This window comes from Anopheles gambiae, chromosome 3 (genome assembly GCF_943734735.2).
Source record: "Anopheles gambiae chromosome 3, idAnoGambNW_F1_1, whole genome shotgun sequence".
Lineage (NCBI taxonomy): Eukaryota > Metazoa > Arthropoda > Insecta > Diptera > Culicidae > Anopheles > Anopheles gambiae.
This window is the reverse complement of record NC_064602.1, coordinates 10624884-10650598: the sequence shown is the minus strand read 5'-3', so window position 1 is coordinate 10650598 and position 25715 is coordinate 10624884. Positions and strand designations below refer to the sequence as shown.

At 49.2% G+C, this 25715-nt stretch overlaps 4 protein-coding genes across 12 annotated transcripts in view; all 4 read right to left on the bottom strand.

The window, feature by feature from the left end:
* Positions 1-246: 246 nt before the first annotated feature.
* On the bottom strand, positions 247-5348 carry LOC133392781 (multidrug resistance-associated protein 1-like). Its single transcript, XM_061654142.1, has 7 exons — positions 4946-5348; positions 4215-4876; positions 2622-4118; positions 2484-2560; positions 1055-2423; positions 610-991; positions 247-538 (listed from the first exon to the last, which is right to left on the bottom strand). Exons 1-7 carry the CDS (start codon positions 5279-5281, stop codon positions 344-346), a joined length of 4518 nt encoding a protein of 1505 aa, XP_061510126.1. The 5' UTR covers positions 5282-5348; the 3' UTR covers positions 247-343.
* A 759-nt stretch (positions 5349-6107) lies between these two features.
* Positions 6108-12059, bottom strand: LOC4397657 (multidrug resistance-associated protein 1). Its single transcript, XM_061654143.1, has 6 exons — positions 11785-12059; positions 10882-11181; positions 8662-10805; positions 7141-8598; positions 6686-7067; positions 6108-6620 (listed from the first exon to the last, which is right to left on the bottom strand). Exons 1-6 carry the CDS (start codon positions 11818-11820, stop codon positions 6426-6428), a joined length of 4515 nt encoding a protein of 1504 aa, XP_061510127.1. The 5' UTR covers positions 11821-12059; the 3' UTR covers positions 6108-6425.
* Positions 12060-13942: 1883 nt separating this feature from the next.
* Positions 13943-19083, bottom strand: LOC1277540 (multidrug resistance-associated protein 1). Its single transcript, XM_061654144.1, has 4 exons — positions 18894-19083; positions 18577-18810; positions 17809-18374; positions 13943-17584 (listed from the first exon to the last, which is right to left on the bottom strand). Exons 1-4 carry the CDS (start codon positions 18918-18920, stop codon positions 14167-14169), a joined length of 4245 nt encoding a protein of 1414 aa, XP_061510128.1. The 5' UTR covers positions 18921-19083; the 3' UTR covers positions 13943-14166.
* Positions 19084-19444: 361 nt separating this feature from the next.
* LOC1277541 (transient receptor potential-gamma protein) overlaps positions 19445-25715 on the bottom strand; it is a 73144-nt gene continuing 66873 nt past the window's right edge. For all 9 annotated transcript variants that reach the window (XM_061656391.1, XM_061656388.1, XM_061656387.1 and 6 more), the window contains 8 exons: positions 25445-25584; positions 24546-24814; positions 24358-24468; positions 24088-24283; positions 23828-24022; positions 22806-23367; positions 22211-22740; positions 19445-21912 (listed from right to left, as the gene is read on the bottom strand). In XM_061656391.1, the coding sequence (XP_061512375.1) occupies positions 21448-21912; positions 22211-22740; positions 22806-23367; positions 23828-24022; positions 24088-24283; positions 24358-24468; positions 24546-24814; positions 25445-25584 (2468 nt within the window). In that variant the 3' untranslated portion in view covers positions 19445-21447. The remainder of the gene's footprint in view (positions 21913-22210; positions 22741-22805; positions 23368-23827; positions 24023-24087; positions 24284-24357; positions 24469-24545; positions 24815-25444; positions 25585-25715) is intronic.

Below are 25715 nucleotides of genomic sequence, written 5' to 3'. Positions count from 1 at the left end.
ATGAATCAGTGTAATGAATCATTTGAATGATGCAATATGTTTTATGAAAGGAATAATGGCTGGAATACATCATTGTACAGACTATTTTTACAAGATTTGAAACAGCTGCGGTACTTCTTAAGGGTCGTTAATCTATTAGGCAGCACGCTATAGCTTCAACTTCTAAAGGTTTGAGAGCATAGTAATAATAAGCCTACGAAGCATGTGTCGGTCCAATTAACCACCCAGAATAAGAAGATGTTGATAAATGTTATAGTCACAAATGTGACTAGCTTGTTGAACTTTATTTGATCTGTATTCTAATTAAACTACATAATACTATTCAATATCATTTACAAGTATTCTACGAAACGATTCCAGCGTTCTTCGCCATTCCGTAGAAAATCGACTCTCGGTTCGCTAGCAGATTCTGTGGTGAGTCACACTCCGCTACCAGTCCCTTGTCGAGCACCAGCACGCGATCTGAGTCGAGGATCGTGTTCAAACGATGAGCGATCGTGAGGATCGTACAGTCGACGAACTCTGTACGGATTGTTTTCTGTAAGAAAGTATGATCGAAAATTTTGAATGAGTTTTGCGATAGTAATTTTTCTTTTGAAGGCTTCTCACCTGAATCAAGTCATCCGTTTCGAGATCCACCGCCGCTGTAGCCTCGTCCAGAATCAACACCTTTGTTTTACGTAGCACAGCACGTGCCAAGCAGATCAGCTGTCTTTGACCGACCGAGAGGTTCTCACCGTTCTCTGCAATCTCATGATCGAGTCCCGCAGACAATCCCTTCACAAATGTCTTCAGATGAGAAAGTTCAAGAGCCTTCCACACCTGGTCGTCACTATAGCTCTTGAAAGGATCCACATTTGCTCGGAGAGTACCGGAGAACAGCACCGGATCTTGTGGGATGATAGTCAGTCGTCCTCGCAACTGGTGCAGTCCCATTTTGGAGATGTCGAGTCCGTCGATGATGATTTGTCCACCGGCCGCTTCAACAATTCTAGATGGAAAGACAGACGTTTTAAATAAATCACCCACATAATACCTCCATTATAATACTAACCTGAAGAGACCAAGTGTAAGACTGGACTTTCCGGCTCCGGTACGTCCAACGATACCAATTTTCTCGCCTCCTCGAACGTTGAGCGAGATGCCTCGAATGACCAGATCAAGTCCCTCGCGGTACCGAATCTGATAGTCCTTGAACTCGACCTTTCCTTCCACTGGCCACGCCTTATCCACCGTACCCTTCTGCCACTCAGCCTCTCGTGGAAGAACCGTGTACTCTTCCAATCGTTCAACAGCTACGATATTCGTCTCTACTTCTGAAGTCATGCGCACAAGAAAACTGAGATAATGGGATATCTGTAGCGCATAGCTAATCGAAACTCCCACTGTCGCCTGGCCAATAGTATCCCGAGCCAGGATGGCAAACAGTGCCGCAAACAAGATGACACAACTTCCAATCAACTCAAGGCGCACTGCAAGCCATCGATTGGCAACGATCGTCGGATACGATACGAGCTGATTGTAGTCCACCCGTCGCTCTGATTCTTGTGTAAACCGATCCTGTTGTCCATACGCTCGAATCGTCGACTGTCCACCGATACTTTCACCAAAGTGAGAATAGATCGGACTACGCGTCACAGATTCCAATCGCTTTAATTGCCGCGAAGTATCGATGTAGAACCGCTGCACGAAGTAGTAGATCACCATCAGCGGCGGCACAACGGCGAGAAAGATCGGTGTGGACGTTCCGATCACGATGAAAACACCGAACACATTAAACAGAAACAGCAACCAAGCCCTAATGGTCACCGGTAGCACGTTGTCAACCACGTCGACGTCTTTTGAGAACCGGTTAATTATTCGCCCCAAGGGCGTTGTGTCAAAGAACGACATCGGCATACGAAGGCAACTTTCGAGCAGTTTGTTGTGCGATTCTTTGGCCGCTTTAAGACACCCGAGTGAGATCAGCAGGGCGGCTACAAACAGTGCGATCGATTGTGCTCCTCCCAGGGCACCGTACACACCGAGATACTTATCCCGTACCGATGGGTCAGTGGCGGCGTCTGGATCTTCCGACCAATCGGTGAGCCACAGGTTGGAGAAGATACCGCTGCCTTGATTGATCGCGGTGAACAGCACCGAACCAAAGCCAAACTTAAATCCGATCGATTGTATGTACTTCTTGTACACCAACCACGTAACGGCTCCGGTTGCTGACTCTTCAACGCCGATCAAGTTGGCTCTACCTGGAACAGTGGTCACAGTTTTGCTGTGGACGCTTTGCTTTGACACCTGACGATTGATTGGCTTTTTGCGTGTGCTTCCGTCGCTTCCGTTCGATCGGTTTGACCGAACAGAAAGAGCTCGCTGGATCACATTGTTCACAACGCCATCGTTGAGTGTTTCTTGTATCAAAGATATTTCTGAAAGGGACAACCAACTCTCATTAACACGAAGGAAGCCCGGGGAACATATCTACTTACCTTCATCTTCATCATCAAGTTCTTGAATGTGCTGACTTAAGAACTCCGCAAAAGCTCCCTTCTGGTCGATAAGTTCCCTGAAAGTTCGAAATCATGTATTCACTTGCACCAACAAACAATACTATTCGAATAACTTACTGATAAGTTCCACTCTCCGAGATCTCCCCATCCTTTAGCACCAATATGTTCTCCACAAACGGAAGGAATGATATGCCGTGCGTGACAAGCAATCGTGACTTGCCCACAAGCATTCCTGATGGTCCAATCACCTTTTCGAAGATGTGCTTGCCTACGTGAGCGTCCACAGCACTCAGAGGATCGTCAAACAGGTACACTTCTGCATCGGCATACACTGCTCGCGCCAACGCTACACGCTGCTTCTGTCCTCCGGACAAATTGATACCCTTCTCACCAATTTCCGTCGAGTCTCCACCGGGCAACATCTCCAGATCGGGTCTCAAGGCACAGCACTCGATCACATTATCATATTTCCGCTGATCGAATGGCTTTCCGAACAAAATGTTATCACGCAGCGTCGCATTCTGGATCCACGCTTGCTGAGGAACGTACGCGATCGAACCATCCGTATTCACATGACCGCTGATCTTCTCCATCTCACCTAGCAGGGCTGATATCAGCGAGCTCTTTCCTGTACCGACCGTACCGACGATCGCAGACAGCTGTCCCTTGCGCAAGGAGAGATTGATGTTCTTGAGCGTTGGCGTCTCATCGCCCCACGAGAACGTCCCGTCCTTAATGGTCAGGGCCTCATCGCTCTTATTGTGCGTAACGTTGTTTGGATCCAGTTCTGCACTATTCAGGAACTTGTCGATACGCTTGATGGACACCCAAGCTTGCATCGAGAACGTAACCACCATGGGAAACATTCCCAGAGGAAACCTCATTATATTGAACAGCGCCAACGATACAAACGCGGTCTGTGGGTCTAACACATTGTTCTCGTCGATCAGCACGTACACAGCGAACGACACAAGCGTCACCAGGAAGGGCGCGATTGTAAAGGTGAAAAAGATTCCAGCACCATAGTAAGCCATTTTCTTCAGTATGCCCACTTCTTCATCGCGCACATTTAAAATGGAATCCTGGAAGCTTGGTTCCCAGGCGTAAAGCTTCAGCACCTTAATGCCTCCGAGAATCTCGTTCATCTTCTTCACCCGCTCATCCTTCAGCTTCATTTGCGCTACCTGATGTGTCTTGAGCTTGGCTGCCACCACACCAGAGACAGGCGTCATCAATATCATCACACCCAGTCCAGCAAACACAGCCGGTCCTAGAATATCATACAGCAGAAACACACACAGCCCAATGATCAGCAAAGCCGACCACAAGATGTGCAGGTAGGACGTCAGCTCGAAGAACTTCTGCGCATCCACCGCCATCAGATTTACGATCTCCCCGACCGTGGTGTCCTTCTTGGCGGCACTGGAAATTCGCAACGCCTTCCGATAGATCGCACTAATCAGCCCGGTACGGATGCGAAAGCCGCTGAGAAAGGTGTAGAACAGATACTGCCCATTGAACAGTCCCAGCAGCAGCGATGCGCCAAATAATCCGAAAGTCAACAGAAACCCTTTCCACAGTGGCCCATCGAATGCGATAACTGCCATTAGTTCTCTATAAAAATCGAAAAAAAGGAAAATAATTCAAATCGATAAGATAACGCGCACGGCAGACTGTTGAGTGAGGCGGAACGGGTTATTCTGTACTTACTGCATCAGATAAGGGGAAGCGAACTGGAGGCCCGATATTGCCAGCTGTAGCATTCCGGCGAACCAAAACGGTCCACCGTACGCCCGAATCATTGTGTACAGGACGGACCCGTTCGAGGGTGAGTGAGGTTTGTAGTCGATGTCCGGCTTTCCGGCCTTCCGGTCCGATGCCATCTGCTGTTTGCGACCTTTTTCCACGCTAATCTTCCAATATTTGTCGAACGGTGGCACAAGCTCCCGTGCCGAGTCTTGTGGGTTGATGTCGTACATGTCGTTCATGGTGAGCGGGTTACGGAAGCCTTTCCATGCGAACGCATCAAAATGAAGAAACAATAGTTTGCTGAAGAAACTTGAGCGTAGTTCAGGGTTCGGTTTGGCGGCCTTCGGATAGTAGCTGAAGGAGGGTTCCTTATCGGGGAACAGCTCCAGCACGAGCATCAAACAGATCAGCGAGTACTGGAGGATGTAGCTCACGTATTGATACTCCCAAAAGTCTACCGTATCACCGGAACCGATCACGTTCGGTCGCTTATCGTTCTCCATCACCTCGGTGCGCAGTTGTATGATGCCGAAGAACATTCGCAAGAACCAGAACATGAACATTGTGCCGGACGTACGCACGCCGTACTTGCGCATGAAGAACAGCAACACAAGTAAGTCGATCTAAATGGGAAACACAAAACACAGACGTTACATCTCTCGACCCATTCTCAATCCACTCTTGTCACTCACATAAGCCAACGCATTGAACACGGCCGTCAGGATCTGCACATCGTACAGGCCTTGCTCATCCTGATAGCCAACCACCATGCCGAGATCTATCCAGCACATACACATCAGCAGGAATATCACTAGCATCTTCGACAGATTGTACCAATTCCATGGTATGTCCCGATATTTACTCTCAGTAATCTTGAATATATCGTAGATCGAGAACACGAACAAAAACAAACACGGTACCCACTGGAGGATGACGCGCTGGAAGCAGAACGTCAGGTTGGGATTGTCCACATCCCACACGAACTCGCCGTCCCAGAAGGGACCGCCACAAAAGTCCTCGAAGGTCATCGTCGACCTTACTTGCAGTGCGCAATCACTACCGACGACCGACTAAAAGATTGCCGACCATTCGCAGTGCCATTTTATACTCTCCGGGGCGTACTTCAAAACGCTCAATGGCGAACCGTACTGGAACAACAACAGCAATAACAACAAGAACAGGGCCTGATTGTGATTGTGATGTATGAGTTTTTGCTTCGTTTTTTCACGCTCGTTTGGCTTCAGATGTCGGCTGTAAGCGTGCGCCCGATAAGACCCTAGACCTGCCCCATTTCCTAACGACACCCGGCCGGTCGGTGTTGCGCTGGGGAAGCGTTGATCGTACCGGAGCCCCCGTTTGGCATGGGCTTCGTCGTGTGCCAGGGTTGAATATATTTACACGAGGTTATGTTGTTGTTGTGATAAGATTATCAAACGCATCTTTTAACACACGGGATCTTAGTCATGGGTGGTTACGCGATTTCTTTCAAACGGGTTAACCTTACGAGATGAAACGCAATCTTGAAGGACTATAGTTACAGAGTATGTAAAAAAAACATTGCTACACCCAGTGACATACCGGAAATCAATCAATTGAACTCGCATTTATTCTCCACGCATTAAACAGATGTTTCCAACTGTCACCAAGAATCAGATGTACACCTCTCAAATCGTAAAACTCACCACGAGTATCTCTACAGTTGTTCACACGGGCCATTAAATGCTATCTTATCAGCCACCCTCCGGGCAGATAAAGGGTAACACGTATTATCGTGAGGTCGATACCATATAAACCACCCACCGTACATATTGCAATGTCATCCTCTCGTTGAACAACCAGTAAAAAGCAACAAAGTATTGTTTATTTAGATTTTATTTAATCAATTAATAGATGTTTACAAAATAAATATGTTACCCTTACGTACACCAGAGCATTTTCGTTTTGACAAAGGTTTTTTAATCGGGCAATGTTTCTCCTTGCCGGTTACACGCAAGAAAAACAAAACGGCTGATCCTAGCTAAGCGGTCCCTGTTCCCCGTTCGAGACGTGCGAAGAAACTGTACTATCCCTCGACCTGTACTGACACGATTCATGCATGCATGCTATTGTTGTACGAGACAAGCCGATATCGATTCGAGATTCACCAGGCATCAATGCAGTCTGGCAATGATCCTAGCTTACAATACCGGCGTTCTTTGCCATGCCGAAGAAGATCGATTCTCGGTTCGCAAGCAGGTTCTGTGGTGAGTCACACTCCGCTACCAGTCCCTTGTCGAGCACCAGCACGCGATCTGAGTCGAGGATCGTGTTCAAACGATGAGCGATCGTGAGGATCGTACAGTCGGCGAACTCCGTACGGATTGTTTTCTGTGTAAAAGAATGAATTTTTGAATGAGTTATGTGTCAAGGATAGGCACTTGAAAGTTTCTTACCTGAATCAAGTCATCCGTTTCGAGATCCACCGCCGCTGTAGCCTCATCCAGAATCAACACCTTTGTTTTGCGTAGCACAGCACGTGCCAAGCAGATCAGCTGTCTTTGACCGACCGAGAGGTTCTCTCCGTTCTCTGCAATCTCATGATCTAATCCTGCTGCCAGCCCTTTCACAAACGTTTTTAGATGGGACAACTCTAGAGCCTTCCATACCAGATCATCACTGTAGCTCTTGAAAGGATCCACGTTGGCTCGGAGTGTACCGGAGAACAACACCGGATCTTGTGGGATGATGGTCAGTCGTCCTCGCAACTGGTGCAGCCCCATTTTGGAGATGTCGAGTCCGTCGATGATGATTTGTCCACCGGCTGCTTCAACAATTCTGGAATAACAAATGATTATGTTGTTAATATACATCTCAAGAAAATTGATTCATTCTTCCAACTGGTACATACCTGAAGAGACCAAGTGTAAGACTGGACTTTCCAGCTCCGGTACGACCAACGATACCGATCTTCTCGCCTCCTCGAACATTGAGCGAGATGCCTCGAATGACCAGATCAAGTCCCTCGCGGTACCGGATCTGATAGTCCTTGAACTCGACTTTTCCTTCCACTGGCCATGCCTTGTCCACATGTCCCAGTTGCCACTCAGCCTCTCGTGGAAGCACCGTGTACTCCTCCAATCGCTCAATAGCAACAATGTTCGTCTCCACTTCAGCCGTCATACGCACGAGGAAACTAAGCGTGGCCGATATCTGCAGAGCGTAACTGATCGACAGTCCGACCGTTGCCTGTCCGATGGAATCACGTGCCACCATAGCGAACAGTGCCGCAAAGAACACAACCAGAGCTCCAACCAACTCAAGCCGCACTGCGAGCCAACGGTTGGCAATGATACTCGGGTAGGAAGTGAGCTGATTGTAGTCCACACGCTGTTCCGATTCGTTCATGAATCGTTCCTGCTGTCCATAGGCCCGAATAGTGCTCTGACCCGTAATACTCTCCCCAAAGTGGGAATAGATCGGACTACGTGTCACCGATTCCAAACGCTTCAGCTGTCGCGAGGTTGCAATGTAGAACTTCTGGATCAGATAGTAAATCACCAGGAAGGCGGGAACGACTGCCAAGAAGATGGGCGTAGAGATACCGATCACCACAAACACACCGATCACGTTGAAGAACATCAGCAACCAAGCACGAATAGACTGAGGAAGAATGTTGTCCACCACGTCCACATCCTTTGAGAAGCGGTTCATTATACGGCCGAGTGGTGTCGTGTCGAAGAATGACATTGGCATTCGCATCGAGCTTTCCAGCAGATTGTTGTGCAGTTCACGGGCCGCCTTAATACATCCCAGTGCCAGCGTTACGGAAGCGATCAACAGTGCGATCGATTGTGCTCCTCCCAGACCACCGTACACACCGAGGTACATATCACGCACCGATGGGTCTGTTGCAGCTTCTGGATCTTCAGACCAATCGGTGAGCCAAATGTTGGCGTAAATCGATGCTCCCTGATTGATGACGCTGAAGAAGATCGACCAAAATCCAAGCCACAGTCCAATGCCTTTGAAGTACTTAATGTACACTACGTAACCGACGGCACCTGTTGCCGACTCTTCCTTTTCGATCAGCGTGGCAGAGGACTGTTGCGCGACCGTTTGTTCCACTGCTCGCGGTTTATTACTATTGCGTGATTCAGCACGGCTTACACGCTTCTTGCGCACACTACCATTGCTGCTGCCCGATCGCTGCGAGCGTGTGGACATTGCGCGCTGTACAATCTTTTTCGCTTCACCATCCTTAAGTGCCTCTTGGATAAGTTTCAACTCATCCTCATCCTCATCGTCCATCTCCTGAATGTGTTGCGTGAGGAATTCGGCGAAGGCGCCCTTCTGGTCGAGAAGTTCCCTAGAGAAAAGCATGAGCCCTGTTAGTTATTACATTCATTTGAACAAATGTAGGAGTACTTACTGGTATGATCCACTCTCGGAGACCTCTCCATCCTTCATGACGAATATTTCCTCCACAAAGGGAAGGAACGATATGCCGTGCGTTACAAGAAGCCGCGATCTACCAACCAGCATTCCCGACGGACCGATCACCTTTTCAAAGATGTGCTTGCCTACGTGAGCATCTACTGCACTCAGCGGATCGTCAAACAGGTACACTTCAGAGTCAGCATACACTGCTCGTGCCAACGCTACACGCTGCTTCTGTCCTCCAGAAAGATTAATACCCTTCTCACCGATCTCCGTCGTATCACCACCTGGCAGCATCTCCAGATCCGGTCGCAATGCACAACACTCAATCACTTTATCGTACTTGGCCTGATCGAACGGTCGGCCGAACAGGATATTATCCCGAAGCGTCGCATTCTGGATCCACGCCTGCTGAGGAACGTACGCGATCGACCCGTCCGTATTGACCGATCCTTTCATCTTCTCCATCTCACCCAACAGTGCCGATATTAGCGAGCTCTTGCCCGTACCGACACCACCTACCACAGCCGACAGCTTTCCTCTACGCAGCGCCAGATTAATGTTCTTCAGCGTCGGTGCATCATCTCCCCACGAGAACGTTCCATCCTTTACCTCGAGCGCATTTTCACTCTTGTTGTGCGTAACGTTGTTCGGATCGAGTTCCTCGCTGTTCATGAACTTGTCGATACGCTTGATCGATACCCACGCCTGCATGGCGAACGTAATCATCATCGGGAACATCGCTAATGGGAATCGTAGAATGTTGAACAGTGCCAGCGCCACAAATGCCGTCTGAGGATCAAGCACGTTCTCCTCGTCGATCATTACGTACACGGCGAAGGAGGCTAGTGTCACCAGGAACGGTGCCATCGTCCACACGAAGTAAGTACCCGCTCCATAGTAGGCGGCACTCTTCAACACATCCAGCTCCTCGTTACGCACCGTCACTACCGTATCCTGGAAGCTTGGCTCCCAAGCGTAAAGCTTCAGCACCTTAATGCCACCAAGGATTTCGTTCATCTTTTTCACTCGCTCGTCCTTGATCTTCATCTGCTCCACTTGCAGATCACGCATACGCGTTGCGATGAAACCGGTAATTGGGATCATAATCACCATCACACCCAACCCGGCAAACACGGCCGGACCGAGCAGCTCGTACAGCAGATAAATACACAGTGCAATAATTAAAGGAGCCGACCACAGCACGTGCAGATACGATGTCAACTCGAAGAAGCGCTGTGCATCGACCGCCATCAAGTTAACGATCTCACCAACCGTTGTGTCCTTCTTGGCGAAGCTTGAAATCCGTAGCGCCTTGCGATAGATCGCACTGATCAGCCCCGTCCGAATGCGGAACCCAACGAGGAAGGTACGGTGGAAGTACTGCCCGTTGAATAGCGCTATCAGCAGCGAGGTTAGGAACAGTCCAAGCGTAATAATCATACCCTTCCAGAACGGGCCATCCAGCGCAATCACGGCCATAATCTCCTGCATCAGGTAGGGCGATGCGAACTGCAGCCCCGAGATGGCAAACTGCAGCATACCGGCGAACCAGAACGGACCACCGTACGCTTTCACCATCGCTGGCAGTACCGAACCATTCGTTGCCGCGTTCGGTTTGTACACCAGGTTCGTTTTTCCGGCCTTCTTATCGGCTGCGATCTGTTTGCGACGTCCCTTCTCCACACTCTCGTACCAGTACTTATCGAACGGTGGCACTAACGCACGCGACGTATCTTCCGGGTTGAGATCGTACATGTCATCGTCGGTGAGGGGTTTGCGGAATCCACGCCACGCGTACGAATCGAAGTACAGGTAGAACAGCCGCGAGAAGAAGCTGGACCGTAGCTCGGGGTTTGGGTTCTTCAGCTTAGCCCACTCACTGTACCGCGGTTCCTTGTCGGGGAACAGCTCCAGTAGCAACACGCAGCACACAAAAGTGTACTGGATCGTATAGCTGACGAACTGGAATTCGGCAAAGTCACCCGTGCCAGAGCCGCGCACATCGTGCAGCATCGCTTCCGTGCGCATCTGGATGATGCCGAAGAAGGCCTTCAGGAACCAGAAGATAAACATGGTGCCCGTACTGCGAATACCGTACTTGCGGTAGAAGAAATACAGTGCCATTGCCATAATCTGAAAAGGAAGGGAAGGCAACATTGATAACAATGATTCAATCCAATCATTCGCTAAACCCTGCCACACTACTTACATAAGCGAGTGCGTTGAAGATTGCCACCAGTATCTGCACATCGAATACCTCCGGCTCGTCCAGATTTTGGACGACCACGCCGAGGTCAACCCATGACATCACCATCAGCGCAAAGGTGAAGATCATCTTCGTGATATTGAACCAGTTCCACGGTATGTCTCGATACCGGCTGGTCACGATCCGAAGTACCTCGTACATGGAGAACACGAACAGAAAGAAGCACGGTGTCCATTGTAGGATGACGCGCTGGAAGCAAAAGGTCAGATCCGGATCCTCCTCTCGCCACGTGAGGTCATCGTCCTGTAATTAAGTGTAAAGAAAGAGAAAAAAAAATTATCACATGATGTAATCCAAACTCTTCAATTTCAAATTGGCTCCAAAGGCTTATCTAATCGTACTGTTTATTGCACGTCAATTAAAATCGGTGTGAAAAATGTCCCAAAACACAACCACTTCCACCCTTCCACGAGGTCTTTGCGCCATTTCATGGCCAACTAGGAACAATATCTGTCGAAAAATAAAAACACGAGGGTTGCCCATGCAATTACCAAAGCGCCTCGCTAGCTGCGTCAGCGTAGTAAGCATCGATTTTTTAAGACTCATCGTCCACTAATCCTACTCGGTAGACACGCATTATCGATAACGGGCCACAAAGCATGTGGAATGATTCACAGCACAGAACGGGGTGGGCGATATTTTGCGAACTTCCCATTAATGGTAAAATCTTATCACTGACCAACAAAAAAAAGCTATGTCACAACAAACGGTACAGGTATGTTTTATGGGTGTACCGAATTTCTGAAGTTTATCGAAATATCCAGATTTTTCACATTAAAAGAATCACTGATATTGCATTCATCGAACTAATAACTTCTGTAATAATTCTAGAGAATGACCACTTACCCAAAAGGGACCACCACAAAACTCTTCGAACGTCATCGGACCGTTACTAGGGCTTGCAGTTGGATCATTCACTTTACACTAAGTTTGATGCACTTCCCCAAAATGCTCTATTCACTCTTGCTTCCAAACGCTCACACTTTTAATACACACGATAACTTCTTTTCTTAAAACTATCTTCCACTTTCACAATGTCTCGGCTCCCGTTTAGCTCTCCGAAATTGGTTCCTCGCGCTTTCAAGCGTTCTAGTCAACTGATTCAACCTGATCGAGGAACGGGGGTTAAAATATAATTGACACCGTTCGTGTATCGGGCGGCACGATAAGGTATCGATGAGGTTAGTGTAGTGTGGGGAATCCATTTGTGCCAGTGTGCGTGCGGTTATAGAATATTCGAACCATGTGTTGTTTTGTTCGCGGTGTACTTCAAAAACAGGACTTTCAAACGATGATTGAACAGACATACAATAACTCTACTTCAATCGTTGAATAATTTAACAGGTTATTTGTCAAAAATAGCTCATTCTCCTTCACACATTCTGTGTATGCATTCCACACCAATACTACCAACACACGGTAAAAACTGCTGAGCATTGGATGAGTCGATCCGCCCGATAAGCAGGCATGCGATTTACGACAAATGCGCCCGATAAGATCTTTGATGTGTGGGACCTCTCCTAATCAGGGACATATTAGTGGACCATTTGTTGCTTTCTTTGGTGTTTTTCTTGCTAAACGAGGGCTGCAAGTCATGCACCAATCATAACCATATCGGCCCACAAGGGCCACCCGTGTACGATATCCATCGAGGTAGGGGGAAATAAGTAACGCTCCAAAAACGCATCACCAAATACGAACCATTATTTTGGTGTACACTTTGCAAGGACGGCATTGAACACCGACACTAGTCTAGTGGTGAATTCTTTGCACCTACACTTCACCGATGTTGTCTGAAGAGCAATACTAGTTGTGCATAGTTCAATTAACCGTCCGGGGGTCAGTGATAGGTTGGACCTTAATTGAGACACCGTGCTGCGGTCGATCGTTGGCCGAGATTCACACTAGAACGTATCCCAGTTAGGGTATGCATAACATAGTTTACACTTGATCAGGTGACATACCAACGAGCGGTTTGTTGTGTCGGATTGATTGTTTGGAAATTTATGGGACATTTCGTGCGCAAATAGGAACGGCAAGTGGAAGGGATGAAGACATTTCGCAAATAATGCTGATGGAGATAATTGCAAAGGAAGACACAACAAATATCACAATCAACGTATTTGGTGATATTTTACCTATTATTACCATTCTTTTTTCCAGTGAAAGTGAAATTTCTAGTAATTTCCATGTCAAAGTAATCCATTACACACACACCAAAGACCAAGCAGTCCTATCCCACCGAAGCATCCCCATTGTTGCAACGTGTTCCGCAATTGCACCTAACAATTGATAACACCTCAAGATCAACGACGACACCCCCATCGTAGGAAACATCCCATTGGCAATGACTTGTGAAAAACGGGAACCACGGCGACTGACTTGCAAAATTTTGTGCAATTCCATTAAACCGACATACGCCGACAACAAGTTCCCGGCATACTTCCTGCACAAAATCATCACTATATTGACGGCATCGGCTGTGCTATACCAATGGTCACGGGCGGCAAGATAAGATAAGTCCGTTGCGCACCCCCATTGATCCGCGCGAATGGTGAAGTTTTGTGTGCGCGTTGTTCGGTTGCACACCCACATGCGCAAGGTACCGCTACGCTTATTGGGGTTTGACACATCTCCACTCCTCCCTTGCGATGGTTATGTCATGGATTGCTGCGATGAAACGCGGATTACCAATTCATCTTGAGTGAATGGCACAAGTCCAACGGTGTGCTCATGGAATGATGGAATTTACGCGTTTGCTTACAGCGGTACAGTAACGCTCGATTTGAATTTTCCGTAACGCTTCACGTGTGAAGCGGAAACGTTCGGAGTTAGACACCACTGTAACATTGAACATTGAACTTCTTAGTAAAAATATTCTTCGTTGCAAACTTCTTGGTCGCATAATCCATTTGGCCTTAAAAATGAAAATCGATTCAATCCATATACATATGATGTGAATGTGATAAAATTGAGCACAGAGCTTTAATACTATAGATAACCATTTGTTGTGATGGCCAACATTCGCTGCCCATTCTATGCTAGGCAATGTATATTTCACGATATAAGTACATATAAATATAAATGTTCGTTGTTTGATTTGGTTCAAAGCTTCCTATTAAGTACAATTTTGGCAGCAGACCACTGTATCCTTTCCGTCTTCCAATTTTAAAACAAAATATATGAGAAAACAATACATATCACAAAACAGCTACACCCAAAGATACTCTAATCTCGAAACCCAAGCTCAGCCCGCTCCTCCACCGTATAATCCTGCAGCGCCGCAATCTTACGCACCCGTCCCTCCTGCAACCACAGTACGCGATGACAGTTTCGCAAGGTGTTCAGGTGATGTGCAATCATCAGCACAGTGCGACCGTGAAACTGTTTATCCAACACCTTCAGTATTAGATCTTCCGTCGCTTCATCCAGCGCCGAGGTCGCTTCGTCCAGTATGATGATCGGTTTCTTCCTCAGAAATCCACGCACCAGACACAACAGCTGGCACTGGCCAACGGAAAGGTTCTCGAGCGGTGTCGCCAAGTGGACGTTACCCAGCCCACACTCACGCAAACAACGAATGAGCTCCTCGTCCGTGTGTCCGTTCCGTGGATCGATAAAGTTTTGCACCACGCCCGAAAACAGGCTCGTACTTTGGGGAACAAGCGTTAGCTCACCGCGCAGCTTTTTTAGTGATATGCGCCCCAGCTCAACGTGTGCGATAGAAATATATCCCGTAGTGTGCTTGGGATAGAACCGGAACAGTGTCCCAATGAAGCTGGATTTCCCTGACCCGGTACGACCTACAATGCCCAGCTTTTCCCCAGCCGCTATCGTAAGCGTTACATTGTGCAGAACCGTCGATCCGTCAGCGTGCGTTAGCGAAAAGTCCCGATAGATGATTGGTCCGAGGACAGGGTGCTTGTCCATTCCGCTCGTTGGATAATCTACGCCCGTTTCATCGTTTGTTTCGCGCTGCAGGTCCAAATATTGTGCGACTCGCTCGAACGAGATTATGTTTTCCTCCAGCGCACCTAACGCTAGCAGCAGTGAGTTCAGCGAAGGAATCAACCGCAACACATAGCTTACAATGATGCCCACAAACGCAAACCCAACCATCGATTGATTGCTGACGGTGAGCAGAGCGACGTAGTAAATCACAATCGCTCCGATAAACTCCAACCGTATACCGATCCACCTGTTTGCGAACCGGTTGTGGTAAATGTAGTTCTGGTGCGTGTCCACCCTCTCAAAGAACTGGCGCAACAAGCGATCCTCCGCCTCGTACGCTTTGATCGTGTCAATGCCCTGGATCGTTTCATTGTACTGCAGAATGATCGGTGAGCGTGAGCTTGCCTCGAAGCGCTTCAACGTTCGCGCTACCTGTAGATGGTAGCTTAGCAACCGCTTCAGACCGCACACTAACATGAGGGCCGCTGTGAACGCGAGCACAAAGAGCAGCAGCTTGCTGTGCAGCTTGTACACGAACAGCATCAGCGTGCCGAGCACACTGAAGGAGGCGCTCAGCACCGAACGAACGCTCGTGATGATCGTTTTATCGACCACTTTCAGATCGTTCGAGAAGCGATTCACGATCACGCCGGAATCATTAAGATCGAAAAACTCCATCGGTTGACGGAGGATGGTGGCCAGCATTTGGGAGTGGACGCGTTTCGATAGGCTTAAACCGGCCCAGTGAATGATTGCTGTTTTGAGGAATATTAGCAGTACCCAGACGCACAAAATCCATGTAGTGTGGAGCAGGGCTCCACTCGTCTGTTTGGCGCTCGCAGCCCACTGAGCAAGCAGTGTGATGATGACGATATCGAGCGCTGTAACCGCAGACTCGAAACATAACGCTCCGACACAGTAACGCCGCTTGAGCATTCGTGCGAAGGTAACGTAAAGCCCGAGCGAAACATTACCCTCTCCGTGGTCAGTGCCTTTTGGTTGAGCTTTTCTGGCGCGTTTTTTGTTCTGCTGGTCTGCTTTTGGGACTTTCTCTTCCTGCTCTGGTTCGTCTTCTGCTCCGTTGAGTTGACAAAGCAGCTCCACACTTACTTCGGCTGGCTTTAGTACCTTTTCAATCGTACCACCAGCCATAACCAGCACTTTATCAGCAATCGAGAGATGTTCCGGATCGTGCGATATAAACACACACGTGCATCCTGCAAGCAATCCATGCTGACGATGGAACACACCCTCAAACACCTTGCGGGCTACATTCGGATCGAGCGAACGTAGTGGATCATCGAGCAGATACACATCCGCATGTCGGTAAACGGCACGTGCCAGCGAGACTCGTCGTGCCTGACCACCGGATAGTGAATGTCCTCCTTCACTCACAACACGCTCGTCGTAATCTGGGAATGTCTTCAGATCTTCCTCCAGACAGCAAGCACGGAGCACCTCCTCATAGCGGGACTTTTCATACTCCTGCCCAAACAGGATGTTGCTCCGTATGGTCCCACTGTGTATCCATGGTGTCTGAGGACAGTAAGCGACACGATTCCACGCGATCGTACTGGTGCCTCCCGTCCGTTGTAGTCTTCCAATCATCGCACGCAGCAGAGAGGTTTTCCCAGAACCGTGAGTTCCACTAACTCCGGTAAAGGTTCCCTCCCGCAGCGTTAAGTTTATACCCCGTAGGATTGTATTCTTTTCCGTGGAAAACTTTGCACGCTCTATCCTCAGTACTTCAGCTCTTGATGTGTCCGCAATCGAGTCTTCCAGCTGATCGACGAACGTGTGCACTACTTCCTGCATCTTCTCAAAGCTCCCTCTACCAGCTCCACCAGTGGCAGTTCCATTTTGTGGCATCTTTCCACTCGATTTCGTCTGTTTGCCACTGCACACTACCTCGTTGATGACCTGTAGCTTCACATTGATCGTGCCCCAGTTGGCCATCAGGTTCGGCAGCTCCGACAGCGGGTAGCGCGTAAGACCGAACAGAGCGATTGCCACAAACATCGACTGTACGGTCAGCAAAGCGCCACTACCCACCACGTACATGAACAGAAACGTACCGCAAGCCACGATCATCGGTGTGGCAATGCTTAGCAGATACTTTAGCGCATCGTACAAGATGTAGGTGCACATATGGCTCAACTCCGCCCGTCGATGCTCGCCAATACGCTGCTCGAAAAATGGCTCCATCAAATCCGACTTGATCTGCTGCATCTGCTCGATCGAAGCGGTTGTGAGTCGGACGCGATCGTTACTGTGTGCCGTGATGTGTTTCTCCTGTGCTGCGATCTTTTTCGCTAACTTACGGGTGATTGCGATCACGGCTACTATTATCGCGAGGCCTACGGTTCCGATTGGTCCGAGGACGCCTACCCACAGCGCCACGAAGGTTATGAGGATGATCAACGGTGCCGACCACATCATGTGTAGATTTTGGATGAAGGGAACGAACAGTGCCGTATCACTGGTTAGTGTATCGCTGGACGCGTTGGAGGTGATGCCGTCGTGCAGGATGCTCCGATAGATCGCTCCCATCAGGATGGAGCGAATGCGCAGACCGATGTCTTGGGTGGTGTGCTGGTAGTGCGTGTTGAGGATAGCGATAACCGTCGATGCATCAAACAGTGCCGTAACGATCCACTTCTGGTACATCCGGGGTTGGCTCTCCTCGAGTAGTAATCTATATACCGTGGAGAGAGTGTAAAAACAAAGTCACATTAATTATATGACTCATCGAGTGCATCGGTTCATTGGGGAAAAGATGCGCTCAGAGGGGTAATAAATATTGCCTACACACATATCTCTCCTCTCGAGCCCGAGCTGGTCCAATCGTTCATTGATAAAAATAAACTGCATCGAGTGGTACGCACGCCTCAAGTACCGGAGAACTACATTAACACTTACCTCAGCAGGTAAGGGCAGAGAAAGAACAATGAGATCAGCACGAACCGATTCAATCCGGCCAGTATGATCTCACCGCGGAAAGGGCTCAATAGCTTCCCAATGGTAAACCGACACCGTTCACTCTCCATCCGTCCACTGCCATCGTCCACGGCGGTATAGCCACGCCGTGCATTTGCTTTCTCGTACAGCTCAAGCAGCTGCTCACATCTCCGATCTTCCGGCAGCGTTCCCTGGAAGAGTGTACCCTGGTAGAAGGCCACACTTCCACGATGTGCTTCCCGGTACGTGCTGTCCATCCAGGAGAAAAAGAGCCCACGGATGAAGTTTGGCTTGCGGGGAGTGTTGGAACCGGTGCTGGAATCATGCCCTCCACCGCTGTACGATCGAATCCCGCACGCACAGAGCCAAGCAAACGCTAGCATGAGATGCATAAAATCGTACCACTCTGTGCGGTCGAACGCAACGTCCATCGAGAGGGCAAGCGTTCGCAGCGTCCAGAAGGTAAACAGATAGATGTGATCCACATTGCGTCGGATGGAGTAAATCTGTAGAAAGAGAATGCCCACCTGAAGCGGGGAGAAGCGACTGTGAGATAGGCAACCAGTGGAAGCTGTTATCATCAGCTCGCATGCGTCGTCCGTCCGAGACCTGATAAGACCCGAATCTGTGATACCTGCCGCCTGCTCCAACAGTCCACTCGGAATTATGGTACAATCATGCAACAATGTACAGGTCTACAAGGTCTTTTACCCTAATCCACACGCTTACCAAGGAGATGGCCTCTATTCCATCCCGCCAGACGGCAACAGAGTCATCCACAAGTCGGAAGGCGGCCACCACAACACCCGCCAGCGTGACGAGCACTAAGAACGCGGAGAAAATGCTATGCACCGTGCGTCTAGATGTTTGCACCGGTACATCCTGCTTCACGTACGACAGCTCGGACAGAAAGAACAAACACACCAGCAGATACTGAAACCCGTACACAACGAGATGGTCCACCTGTACGCGGAGATGAAAGATGAATCCTTTAAAGTGAGAAACACGGCCGTCTGAGAAGCACACGACGGAGAAGATCCTCTCACCAAGGGTAACGAGACTGGTTCCACCATCGAGACGGCTCAGACCGTGTGCGTCATACAGCAAGCAACCACCAAACGAATGCACTTTTGCCTACACTTTCCCTACGGCCTACTACGGTCTGATCCGGTGGTCCGGCCGGGTGTGTTGTGTGTTTTGTAATCGACGGTCGGACAGCTACTGAACTTTGCGTGTCGCGTACCTTTGTAAAAGATACGTGCGCACGAGCGCGCGCAAGCGTGAGCCAGAGAGACCGCGATTGTGAGCGATGTAATGAAATTAAGATAAAAACAAAGCCAAGAGACAAGAGAAAACTGAATGAAATTGCTCACCCAACACCTCGCCGTGTGTGTATTGGTGTGAAGGGGAAGCGGCGGGAGATAAGGGCTATTTTTGTAATGAATTTTCCTACGCGCTCCTCTTCGCTGCGCACTGAATGAACGACAGTGTGCACCGCAGATCGGTGAGCGCGCAACTCGTAACGGTAGATGTCACGCTCGGTTTAATTTTCTCAAACTTCTCCACTGTACCCCGAAAACACCATCTGAGACGATCGTCAAATAAATTAAATATTTATTACAATATTCACTCCTCCTCTGCCCTCTGGCGTACCCGTGCACCGTGCGTGGAGTTTGTGACGGAGGGTTTTAACGATTGCCCTTTTCCCTATCTATGCATATCAATCTGCGAGTTTTTCTTTCACCCATCCTAAAATTCAACAGCTTTCCTTTCTCCACCTTCACAACACGAACCAACAAACACAGCTCCTACTGCCCTTCGCCAACAAACCGATCGGTCAACTGTCAATTTAAATCATCTGCGCTTATCTACATACGCTCCTCGCCACCGTGAGCACCAATCCCGTCGATTTATAGGTGTTTTTGTGTTTTTGTTTTTTTTTCTATTTTGTTTGATTAAACATTTCTATCGATGGCATTTGTTGTTTTGTTTTGTTTTTATTCGGTTCGGCTAGTAATTTATAGTTTTTTTGTTTCCTTTCTTTTCACTACTAAATCTGTCGTGTTTAGCTACTAGTTTGCTTTTAGCACGACGACTACCCTCTTTTATAATTTTATATTTTATTCGTTTCAAACCACCTTCTCTCTTTCTCTCCCTTTTTCTCTCTATCGTTCTCTCACTACGTATAGTTATACTTGTCTTAGTGTCTACGCGAACATGGTTTTCTCGCTCCCAATTACAACTAATAAATTGTTTAATGTTGCTTACTATTTTGTTTACGTTTTGATCGAAGTTTCCATCTACATCTGCTCTAATGATCGCGATCCCAATTCAATGGTTTGTTTTGTTGTTTTTGTTACTGTCTAATCGTCCTTGCAAGCGAGAAGACGTACGTTATCATTATAGTGGTTCCGTGGTTTGTTCTGTTTCTCTTTTTGTTTACGTGATACACATACACATCATGTTTACATGTTACATATTATAAGGCCTCCTTTTTACTTCTTGTGTTAAGTTTTGCTATTTCAATTACTCGGATGTCTGATGTGTGTTAGCGTTCAAACACTGTTGCCGATCCTCGATTTGCGTGTCCCTGTCACTCCTTATACACTCCTTCCCCCACCCCTCGGTACCCTACTAATCAACTGGATTTTACTCTTTATGCTGATAAGTAATCTATCTGTTTAACTCACTTTATTGGATATTCGGACCGGTTTGTAGTATGTCTTTCTTATCGTGCCTAAGGTGTATCGTGTGTAGTTTAAGGTGTGCGCGCTTGCATCGACACCGTCCCTTACAGACTATCGGATTAAAAGAGAATGACCCCCCCCCCCCCCCCCCCTGTCTCAAGGGGTGCGTCATATGAGTCTCCGTTGTTGGGTAGCAACACGCTGTAGGTTCCCCAACGGTATGGGGAAAGCAGCGGTACTTACAGCTACACTAGCCGCAGTCCTCTCTTGGTTGTTCCTGTACGAGTTCCAATAGCTTTACAAATGATAGTTTAACAGCTACTCCTCCCAGCGGCACCACGGGATTTTGGTGTGCTCGCAGCACCGAGCACCTCCTCAAAGAGACCTGGTCCCTTTTTGTATTGTATTGGTATCGTTATACACCTATATATGCCTTACAGCTACCACCAACATTCAACACTGCACTGTTTCTCCATCTTCCCGCTCCCGATCGTGTCCATGATCTCAGCATCGTCGCCCAAAGGTTGACCGTGTGTGGCATATAGCACGACAGCACGGCAACCGTCCGATGATGGGATCATTCAGTCAGGATCGGGCTCTGTTACGACCCGTTACGATTCCTTTTTAGGCCCTAAAACTCTATCTCTCTCGCTCGAACAGAAGGAATTTTCTTACAACCATCACACGAAACGCGTTGCTCCAGCCATCTGCAGAGTAGTTGCCGAGATGTCACTCAAACTCGTCTTGCGTCTTTAAACACTTCTTCGCCTTGCTTCTTCGCCACCACGTTTAGAATTGATGCTTTTGACTAGTTTACACACTCATTGTTCCGTTAGCATGCGCTCAACGCCTTGAGCGCCGACCAACCATATTTACATACAAATAGTCGCACCCCTTTGCCGTACCGTCTCCCCTATAACCAGCCCTGGGAGTGTAAATGCCCCCGTAGTGGCGTTACGCCCGGAATCTTCGGCACCGAGCGTAGCGTGGACGTGGCCGACGACTGACCAGCGCTGACCGGTCCGCCGGACGTGTCACACGCTCCACCTACTGCAGCGCCACCACCACCACCACCACCATCACTGCTATCACGATGCTCCTGCAAGCGTAGCAACGGTTCGTTGGAGCTGTTCCTGCCGCGGATGATCTTCTGGTGCTTGTGCACGGCCAGCTGATGGCCGGCGCCGCCTGCCGCCGGCTGCTGATCGACGCTCTCCTCCGTGGTGGAAGGTGTTAACGGTGCCGCACCTTCGAGCTGCTGCTCGATCGAGTGCTGCTGGCTTTGCGTTGCCTCGTGCCGGGCCGGCCGTACGCTGCCGGTCGCTTCCGGTTCGTCGCTTGCGCCGCGCGTCGGTACGCTGGAAGCACGTTTCAGTACCTGCGGAGTTGAATGAAGAGCGTGTGAGTGTCTGTCAACCGAAGAGATATTGCTCATTGCACTATAGAGCTTGATTCGTTTGAATGGATTGTCGTAATGCGGTACGTGCTGTAATGCAACCGCGAATGACACACCCCGCGCAGAAGCGTCACATCACTGTGGTAATGGCAATGAAAGTTACTCAATTGGAATGCCACCCTGTGTTAGGTACGTGCCACTGCCAGCAAACAAACCATAATATCTAAAGCTCCCTAAATCAATGTCCCGCTACTCGGCTAGCTGCAAAGTCCCAACGTACCTTACTGCTTGTATTACCCGTCGTAGTGATCGCGTTCGTTACCGAGGGCAGCTCGCACGGTGGCTCCAGCACCGGGCTGGAGTTGCGGCTGTTGGAGAACTTTTTCCGCTTGCGCTTCAGTGCTGCCAGCGCACCGAAATGCAAGTGATAGTGGTGCGCGTGCTCCTTCCCGTCCCGCCCGTTCTTGCCGTTCGCCGTGGCCGTCCCGCTGCTGCTGTGCTGCTGCGTACGATCACTTCCACCGTGCTGCCGGCGATCTTGGTGCCCCCGGTCCGTCCGGCTGCGATTGTGATGCTTGTGATGCTGATTGTGATGCTTGTGTGGATCCGGACACTGCTCAACGTCGGGCCGATCCAGGCTCGGGTTCGAATCGGACGGCGACTCCGTGATGGCTTCATCCGACGCCGGGCTATTGCTGTGGCTGGCCGATTCACCCCGGCCCGGACCGTGATTGCACACCGAGTCTTCCGATCGGGAGCGCCCGATAAACTTCGACACGCTGCCATGTTTGGCCGCTTCAATAAGCGTTCCTGCGGAAGGAGAAAGCATCGTTAAATGGTGCCTTTTTTGAGGTTTTTGATGAATTTCAACGTACCCCATCGCTTCTTGTGCGATCCTGGACGACTTTTGGAGTTAAACTTCGGCGCCAGCTTTGCCAGCCGATGGATCGGGTTGTTGTTCTCCCCGAACGAGCTCTGCGACTGCGACGAATACTGATGCATCGGATTCACCTGGTGCAGTGCCTTCTTCGGTGTCAACCCCGGGCCAAACACGCCCGCAAACAGCTCGTGCGGCGAATGGTCCGGCAGCTGCGCAATAAACTCCGACACGGGCGTCAAATGCTGGCCCGCGTCCGGTGCCGGCGGTGGCGCAATGTTGAAGCCCTTCATCAACCGTCGCTCCTTCTGGCGGTTCTTCTTGCCACCGACACCGCTACCCTGGCCCGTCGCGATGGCCGTGTTCATCCCACTGTTCTTCAGTATCTCGACCAGCTCGCACCGGAACGCCGATATGTCCTGCTTGATCTCGTTCACGTCGTCCTCGGTGACGCCCTGCGATTCGGCCTTCCGCTGCTCGACCGTCACGTACCGGCGCACCAGGTTGCGCATGATGCTCTGGTACCGGAAGTCCCGTTCGCTCGCCTGCTTTACCTTCCGCTGAAACGAATTGCAAATCGAAACCACCAGAGCAAATAGCCGCAAAAAGAGAGAGGAAAAGAGAGAACGGGAAAGAGAGAGGGCAAACAAGAGCGGGAAAAAAAATTGCAAACCACACACACACACACACACACACCATATGTCCAAACATACAAATGAAACCACACACACACGCACACAATAACCCAAACCCGAGCAAAGAAAGCGTAGAAGATAGAGCGGTAGAGCATTAAAAAACCAGGGAAAAATGGTAGGAAAAGAAGGGGAAAAAGAAATGGTAAAACCACGCATTAACAAAACTGGATGTGCGCCATCTAGTGGGGTGGGACGTGAAGCAAGCCAATCTAGTTGCCGATGTTGGATTTTGTGGTGCCATTTTTGTCATTTTTAAGGTGCGAAACAATCCGTACACAAACCATCGCGCGGGGAGGATTGTGCCTCGTGCGCTAACTGCACTTACTCGAATCGTTTTCATATGCTCCTTCTTGACCGCCTTCGAGTGGCCGCAGAACTTTCGCTTCACCCACTGGAAGATGTAGAACAGGGATTTCGGCGTCGGGATGATGTTGAACGGTGGTGGACACGTACCGCCCTCCTCGAAGTAGCTGATCCACAGCTTCGAGCGGGCAAACTTCCACTCCACGTCAGCTCGTTCCTGAGGAGTTGAGGACACATTTACTTGAAGTAAGTACCAAGGATGTCACGTCATCTTCATCCTACCGATATCAATTGATATGAGTGATTCATCATGGCGATCAGTAGGTTCAGCAGCACCACAATATTGATCACCGAGTACGTGCCGAACATCAGCATGCCCCAGAAACGGGTAAAGATTTTGATCCCATCCAGCTCGAAGTTTTCCAGATCCACCAGACCAAACACCGCCCAGAACAGTGTCTGTATCGTTTCGAAAAGGCTGTGTGAAGTGCAACGATACAACGTTTAGTTAGTGTCTCTTTAATGTACAAGAAACGCCCCTTCAGCACATACTTAGCAAACCGACGCCACACGATACAGGCATTCGGATCCGTCGCAGTAATGTTGAGCCCCGAAAAGCTGGACACATCCGGGCATCGTTTCTTCTCCAGATCCGCATAATACCTGTAATGAAATGCAAACACACCGAATGTACTTTTGCGAAGAGCGAACGCCCACTTCAGCCATTGGTGTTGTCTTACCAAAGTAGCTGATTGAGACCGCTGCTGAACGCAAACAGCACCAGCACGTACAGGAAGAAGAACTTCATGATGTCCATCACCATGCGGGAGAGCGATACCTGCAGCGGTCCCAGGTGCGGATTGACCGAGAAGATGTACACCAGCTTGAGCGAGCTGAAGATGTTGGCCGCCGAGAACAGGCCCTCCGATATCAGCATCGGGTCCCAGGTGTCCCACTTTTCGCGCGGCAGGTCCGCCGCAAACTTGTTGTACGTCATCTCTTTCTGGACCTGCGAAGATTGCAGTAGAACGTTACGGTTGGTGTAACTTTTTGGCTATTGCAATTGCAAACAAGGTTGTAGCACCAAGCGCACGGACACATCATAAACTTTATTTGGCAACTGTCACGCGAAACTCATTTCCTCCTTTTTACGGTTGCTAGGATGCATGATGCGTGCTAGAGAGAGAGAGACAGTGGCATTGCTCGGGGACATAAACAAACAAGTTGGCGCGATTATTATACGCAGATGGCTAACGAACGAAACTTTCCAATTGGAACACCATGGCAACTAGCAGCCAGTTCGATGAACCGCGTGAAACTTGTGTAGACCTTCCCGGGGAAAAGTGGTACAGCAAATACTTCAACCTCCCCGGAGCACCAAGTGTGGTTTGCTGATCATTTCGGTTGAGTAGTTGAGTGGCAAACAGTTTGCGCAAAATCCAATTAACTTCCGGCAGCCGAATTCCGGTGAAACAGAATTCCAGTCTGTCCCGTCTGGTGAAACCGGTGCAAGCAAGGAGGAAGAAGTGTGACATTTCGCAACAACCGGGAAAGTTTGCTACCGGTGTTGCACCGGTGGTGGTGGTGGTGCCTAATTACAAATGTTGCTGCTACCATTTTCACATAGATGGAAACTTACCTCAAAGTAGGACACCACTCGAAGGGCCACCGTCGCCACGTACAGCGAGTTGGTCACAAAGTCTATCACATTCCACATATCGTTCACGTACTCCTGCAAGCCCACGTCCCACAGCTGCTTCACCTCGCTCCAGATAAGTCCTGTTGGGGGAGAAAAATCGCCAATAAAGTCATAGGTAAGCCCTTCTCTGCGTGAAGAATGCATGGGAATAAGAATCGCCACGTGTAATAAGTGGCCACTTTTCCCTATGATGTGAAAGGTAATTCAGTTT